Here is a 7,572-nt window from a genome sequence, read left to right on the forward strand (position 1 = left end):
CTTAAGTGTGAACACTACTGCTGCTAATTCAAGATCATGGGTGGGGTAATTCCTCTCATGTACCTTCAATTGTCTGGATGCATAAGATACAACCTTTCCTTCTTGCATTAACACTCCACCCAAACCCATCTTAGAAGCGTCACAGTAAACCACAAAAGTCTTACTAAGATCAGGCAATACTAAAACAGGTGCACTGGTCAATTTTTCCTTAAGGGTTCGAAAACTATCTTCACATTTACTATCCCAAACAAACACAACCCCTTTCCTAGTCAAATTTGTCAAAGGTAATGCTAGCTTAGAGAATCCCTCTATGAATCTCCTATAGTATCCAGCTAAACCAAGGAAACTCCTAATCTCACTAACTGACTTAGGTGCCTCCCAATTCAGCACAGCCTCAACTTTAGATGGATCTACCGCTATACCCCTACTCGAAATTACATGTCCTAAGAAACTCACTTCCTCCAGCCAAAAGTCACACTTGGGCAATTTAGCATAAAGTTGATTCTCCCTGAGAGTTTGTAGTACTACCCTTAAGTGTTCCTCATGTTCCTCTTTAGTCTTGGAATAAACTAGTATGTCATCTATAAAGACAACTACAAATTTATCCAAGTACGGATGAAGAATCCGATTCATGTAGTCCATAAAAATTGCAGGAGCATTTGTCACACCAAAAGGCATTACTAGATACTCATAGTGTCCATAGCGAGTTCTAAAGGCTGTCTTAGGTACATCATCTTTCTTAACTCTAATCTGGTGGTACCCTGATCTAAGATCAATTTTGCTAAACACACAAGCACCTACCAACTGATCCATAAGATCATCTATCCTAGGCAATGGATATTTGTTCTTAATGGTCACCTTGTTCAACTGACGATAATCCACACACAATCTCATGCTACCATCTTTCTTTTTGACTAAGAGTACGGGTGCTCCCCAAGGTGATACACTAGGTCTCACAAACCCCTTCTCCAACAAGTCTTCTATTTGCTTTTTCAGTTCCACTAACTCTATGGGTGACATCCTATAAGGTGCAATAGAAATAGGTCCTGCTCCTGGAACTAAATCTATTGAAAATTCTACTTCTCTTCTAGGTGGTAAGCTAGACACTTCAGAAAAAACATCCGAAAAGTCACACACAACAGGCAGTTCATTTACCGGAATATTTTTCTCAGAATTTAAAGAAGCTAACAACATGTACACTTGGGCATCCTCTTCCATAGATACCTTAACTTGGTTGGCAGTCAAATAATCCTTACTCACTTTTTCAACAGATTCACCAAAAATAATAGATTTACAAGCACAATTCAAAAGGACATGATTGAAAGATAACCAGTCCATACCCAGAATTACATCTAGTTGTCTTAGAGGTAAACAAATTAAGTCAACCACGAAATCTCTACCTTCAATAGTTAGAGGACACTTTGGACAGACATCAGAAGTAATTACAGAACCATTAGTGGGTGTTTCGACAATTAACTCAAAAGACAAGGAAGAGACAGGTAATTTTAACTTAGACACACATGCATGTGATATGAAAGAGTGAGTCGCACCAGAATCATATAAAACGGTTAAAGGAGTTCCGTTAATGAAACACATACCCTGAATTAAGTCTTCGGATTGAGTAGCTTCAGCACCACTCAAAGTGAATACTCTTCCTGTGGTTCGAGGTTTGCTAGCGTTTCCTCCAGTCTCTATTGTTTCTTTCCTATTCTGGGGACATTCACTAGCCTTGTATCCTTCTGCTTTGCATTTGAAACATGTCATTACCTTTTGCATCCGACACTCAGCTGCTCTATGACCTGGCTTTCCACATTTGAAACAGTTGTTGTGTGGAACAAAACTCACACTTCCTCTTCCAGACGTTTGGCTAACCATTGGAACTTGGCTTCTTTGTTGGATAGAACCCTGATTATTCACCTTAGAACTTGAGTCCCCTGTAAACTTGGTATAAGGTTTACCCTTGGATGAACCAAACTTATTATTTCTCATTGGTCCTCCACTTTTATAATGAGTTACCCTAGCTCGGTTGTCCTCATCATAAACTCTGCACTTGTTCACCAATTCATGGTAGTGTGTGATCCCTTGATAATTGAATACTTGTTTGATTTCAGGGCACAGACCGCTCACAAACTTCACACATTTGTCCTCCTCATTGTCTACGCCATCATACATAGGACAAAATCTAACCAAGTCTTCAAATTTAGTCACATATTCAGCCACTGAATTCTCTCCTTGTTTTAATTCAAGGAATTCTACTTGTTTCTTATGTCTCACGTCTCGGGGAAAATATTTCTCCAAGAACAGTCGTTTGAAATTTTCCCAGTTTACTTGAGTTCCCGCAGCCATCATTCTTTGTAAAGCACCTTGCCACCAAATACCAGCCTCCCCAGAAAGCATAAAGACAGCTAAAGTCACTTTCTGTATCATAGGACATCCCATAGCTTGGAATATCTTTTCGACTTCAAATATCCAGTCAGCAGCTCCGTCAGGATTATAGCCTCCACGGAAACTTGGTGGATTATTTCGCTGAAATCTCTCTAGCCAATCAATGTCTGGTCGTTGGTTCAAATTACCAAGAGCCTGAGCCATTGCTTGCAAAGCATCAGCTATTGCACGATCGTTTCTACCTCCTGCCATTGTTTTCTGTGTTTCCCCAAAAAGTTAACAATCATACTCTAAAACAACAAACTCAATCAATCGTCATATTATCAATAAGTTCAACAATTAATTTTGCCACATCATCCATCTACCAAACAAGCACAATAGACTCATAACTCACGGCCGATTGAATCGACCTGCTCTGATACCACTAAATGTGACACCCTTACTACCCCAATACATATATCGAAATATAATAAAAAAAATTAAGGAAAATAAACTTTTTAAGTTGGTAAAAGGGTTCACATAATACTTCATAATTGTTCTGACTGAAAAATAAAACTTGAAAGATAAAATTCAAGAGTTTACACATTTTTCAAAGAAAATAACATTTATTACAATACCAAATATTCTATCCTAGAGATCCTCTTGCCCCGATGTCACACTATCAGAGCATTTCCCAAATTAACGGATGGCATTCTATATACCACTTGCAGTTGGATCCTCTCCACCTAAAATATCAACAATTTATACGGTGAGAAAAGAAAAATTATCTATATGCAAAATACATTCAATCATATCACAGTATAATTTCATCATAACTCATTATATAGTGTATATATATATATATATCAATTACTCATCATATTCACATACAACATTCATGCCAATCCAACAATTAACACTATGCCAAGGCCTCGCCACATCTGACACAAGTGATACAGGTTAATTGCCTCACTCAACCCACACGAGACCAGGGGTCACGCCCTCCCTGTAGCATCACTTACCCAGGGGCCGTGCCGTCCCTCGCCATTTTGGTGTGAGGAAACACAATCACATTACAATCAATACAATCTCTTGCAATTAACCCTATGCCAGGGCTGCCATAAGCGACATAAGTGGTGGTGTTAACTGTCTTTCTCATCCCACACCATGCTAGGGTCATGCCTTCCCTGTAGTACCACTTATACAGGGCCGTGTCATCCTAGTCATTGATGTGAGACATCACAATCACATCCATATCACAACCATACAACATCTCAACTCATAATTCAATTTCTATCACTTACGCAATTTCATATGCATAACAAATAAGACAACAAAATAGAGTTTACATACTCCTCAATCATTCTTAATAATTCCAACAAAATAAAGCAAGTTCATTAATATATAAATATGATACATGTCATATATTTATTGATTCAACACTCGACTTATTACATACTTAATACATCATATTATATTCCCTTAATTATAATTTATCTAAATTGTCCGTTAATGCAGTTCATTAATCCAATAATCCAAAAGTTCAATATTCCAAGGGTCAATAATTCAATGTTTAATAGTTCAATGGTCCAACCGTTCATGAGTCGCTTAGTTATAATATATATACAGATGATAATAGAGAAAATATAAATTAACTCCAGTAAAGGTGGCAGTGCCTCCTAGTTAGGAATCCATTTATATTTTCCAAATCATGTAATAAAAATATAACAAAGATGTACATTTTAGTCTTTTATCAAAAACGTTTAAATTATAAATTAATAGGAGGCTCGGCCTTCCATTCAGATAAATTAAACGTGATTTTAAGAAATTATTCCTCTACCCAATTCCCTCATGTACTCTACATATAAATAATCCCCTTTTCCCCCGTACCTAGATAAATAGTAACTTGGGCAGAACCTCCTCCTCTTTTTCTTAAATCGGAACCGGAACTAGGGCAGAATCTCCTCTCTTTCTTTCTCCCTTTCTATCTCTCTAGAATTTCCTTCTCTCTAGAATTATGAATTTTCAAAACCCTAGGCCCCTATTTATAGAAATTTTGAAATTACTATGCACTATGCACTATTCATTAAAATAATATTATTTCATTATTATAATATTAAAGTTACTATGCACTATTCATTAAGATATTAGAATTAATTAAATTTTTAGAATTCTGAATTCCGCAGCCCCTCGTAGCCGCCCCTCATGCGCAGCCATTCACTATGCATGCATAGTAGAATACTATTCATACATACGTATACATGAATAGTAAAATACATATACGTAAATAGTAAAATACGTATATGTAAATAGTAAAATACGTATAAAAATATGGTAACTCTTCTATTAATTCCAATACATAAAAAAATAAAATTTTGGAATGTTACATTATTTATGTTGAAAGTGTGTATTTTTGTCATATTATAATTTTACTAAAAGATTATAAGTTAATTCCTAACTAGGAGGCTCTGCCACCTTTACTGGGATTAATCTATAATCTTTATTTTATTATTTCTTGACAATTTGATACTTACAGTTGAAAATTATGAATGTGCATCTTTTACCCAATGATACTTGAGATAATTATTGTGAAGTCCCACATCGGCTAGTAAGGTGAACGAAGCATGCCATATATATGGGTGTGGATACCTTACTCTTGAGGACGCGTTTTGGGGTGGTGTTGGCCATTCCCGAGAACAAAGCCGTGAGGCCGTGGGCCAAAGCGGACAATATCCTCATGCGGGTTGCTTGGGCTGTTACATTTGGTATCAGAGCCGGGACCCGGGCAGGTGTGCCAGCGAGGGCGCTGGGTGTAACGCCTAATTCTAATACCCAAATTATACAATATAAAATTATAAAATTTTATAATATTTTATAATTTTATATTGTATAATTTGGGTATTAGAATTAGGCGTTACATTTAATGGTATCAGAGCCGGGACCCGGGCAGGTGTGCCAGCGAGGGCGCTGGGCTCCCCGAGGGGGGGTGGATTGTGAGGTCCCACATCGGCTAGTAAGGTGAACGAAGCATGCCATATATATGGGTGTGGATACCTTACTCTTGAGGACGCGTCTAGGGGTGCCGTGGGGCATTGCCTAGGACAAAACCCTGAGGCCTTAGGGCAAAGGGGACAATATCTGGCCATGTGGGGTCGCTGCGCTACTCTGATGGGGTTGGCAGGACTTGCCTTGGAGGACGCGTTTTGGGGTGGTGTTGGCCATTCCCGAGAACAAAGCTGTGAGGCCGTGGGCCAAAGCGGACAATATCCTCATGCGGGTTGCTTGGGCTGTTACACTGGGCTCCCCGAGGGGGGGTGGATTGTGAAGTCCCACATCGGCTAGTAAGGTGAACGAAGCATGCCATATATATGGGTGTGGATACCTTACTCTTGAGGACGCGTTTTGGGGTGGTGTTGGCCATTCCCGAGAACAAAGCCGTGAGGCCGTGGGCCAAAGCGGACAATATCCTCATGCGGGTTGCTTGGGCTGTTACATTTGGTATCAGAGCCGGGACCCGGGCAGGTGTGCCAGCGAGGGCGCTGGGCTCCCCGAGGGGGGGTGGATTGTGAAGTCCCACATCGGCTAGTAAGGTGAACGAAGCATGCCATATATATGGGTGTGGATACCTTACTCTTGAGGACGCGTTTTGGGGTGGTGTTGGCCATTCCCGAGAACAAAGCCGTGAGGCCGTGGGCCAAAGCGGACAATATCCTCATGCGGGTTGCTTGGGCTGTTACAATTATTTCATATTAGACTAAGAAAGAATTTATATATAGATGGTTTATATCTATTGTAATTATGTTGGGGTAGAGGGTGTCACATAAGTCTCTAGAAAAAACTAAAAGAGTGTAGAGACTTAAATATTATAGAAAATTCTAGATATTTCCACTATCATCTAGAGATGAGCACCATGCCTATAAATAAGCAAATTGGAACTTCATTGTAACATCAATAACATCAACAACAATTACCACAACTACTACTCTCTCAATACAAATAAGTTTCTATTATTCCTCCAACTATTCTCTTGACAACTATCATATATTAACAGTGGTACCAGAGCTACGTTCGGTCATCTACTGGGCGTAGAAAAATCACCCAACTACTTCCAAAATTCCCTTCTATACTTATAAACATTTTTCTTTGATCTATGGCCTCCAATACCGTTAATTTTTCATCTGTCCCTTTACTAGCTTTTACTGGTGAAAATTTTGATCTTTGGAAGCTTAAACTAAAGACATACTTTATCTCACAAAAACTGTGGGATATCGTTCAATCTGGTTATACAAAACCAGATAATACTATCACTCTGTCTAAGGAGGAGCAGAAGAAGTTAGAAGATTGTGAACAAAAGGATGCACAAGCACTATTTGTTCTTCAACAAGCTGTGGGAGAAACTATCGCTAGAAGGATTATGGACGCCGATACTGCAAAAAAGGCATGGGATATTTTGGAAGAAGAATTTGAAGGCAATGAACAGGTACGCTTCATCAAGCTACACTATCTAAGAAGAGAATTTGAGACCATTAAAATGAAGGAATGCGAGACCATTGAAGAATACTATGGAAGAATAAAAGAAATAGTTAATAAAATGAAATTATATGGAAAAAAAAATTAAAGAGAAGAGAGTGGTAGAAAAAATTCTTATCACTCTCACAGAAAAATATGATTCCATTGTAGCTTCCATAGAAACTTCCTCGGATCCATCTTCTCTATCGGTGAACACTACAAAAAAAAGTCATTTTAGCCACCGAAAATAGCGACCAAATATTTTTGGTCGCTAATAGCGACTTAATTAGTGACCGAATTTGAGTCGGTAGCAAATTTTATTTAGCGACCGATCTAGCGACCGAAAATTGTAGTGGCTAACAATCGGTCGCTAAGTCGGTCGCTAACTTAACAAATGTTTGTTAAATTAGCGACGGAACGGTTTCAGTCGCTAACAAAACTAAAATAATATTATTTATGATAATCTTAGCGACCAAATAGAGAATCGGTCGCTAAAAGAATAAAATAATATTATTTTATATCAATTTTAGCGACCACCTAAATTCGGTGGCTAAAAAATAAAAAAAAAATTATTATTTATAATATGATTAGCGACCGAAATATAATCGGTCGCTAAATAAGTAAAAAATAATTTTATTTATAATAATGTTAGCGACCACACTAAATTCGGTGGCTAAAAAATAAAAAAAAATTATTTAA

General features: G+C 38.1%; 1 protein-coding gene across 1 annotated transcript; it reads right to left on the reverse strand.

Annotated features, from left to right (window-relative positions):
* Window positions 1-946: 946 nt before the first annotated feature.
* On the reverse strand, window positions 947-2,637 carry LOC145950265 (uncharacterized). The gene is made up of 2 exons (XM_083061335.1): window positions 1,768-2,637; window positions 947-1,021 (listed from the first exon to the last, which is right to left on the reverse strand). Exons 1-2 carry the CDS (start codon window positions 2,635-2,637, stop codon window positions 947-949), a joined length of 945 nt encoding a protein of 314 aa, XP_082917461.1.
* Between the last annotated feature and the right edge of the window lie 4,935 nt (window positions 2,638-7,572).

This window comes from Cajanus cajan, chromosome 8 (genome assembly GCF_000230855.2).
Source record: "Cajanus cajan strain Asha chromosome 8, NIPB_CcT2T_4, whole genome shotgun sequence".
Classification (NCBI taxonomy): domain Eukaryota; kingdom Viridiplantae; phylum Streptophyta; class Magnoliopsida; order Fabales; family Fabaceae; genus Cajanus; species Cajanus cajan.

Excerpts from the sequence above, each read along its gene's own strand:
- LOC145950265 (XM_083061335.1), bottom strand. The coding sequence starts at position 2,637 with ATGGCAGGAGGTAGAAACGATCGTGCAATAGCTGATGCTTTGCAAGCA. Across the intron at positions 1,022-1,767 it reads CTGAGTGTCGGATGCAAAAG|GATGTCACCCATAGAGTTAG; the intron begins GTAATGACATGT and ends TGCACCTTATAG.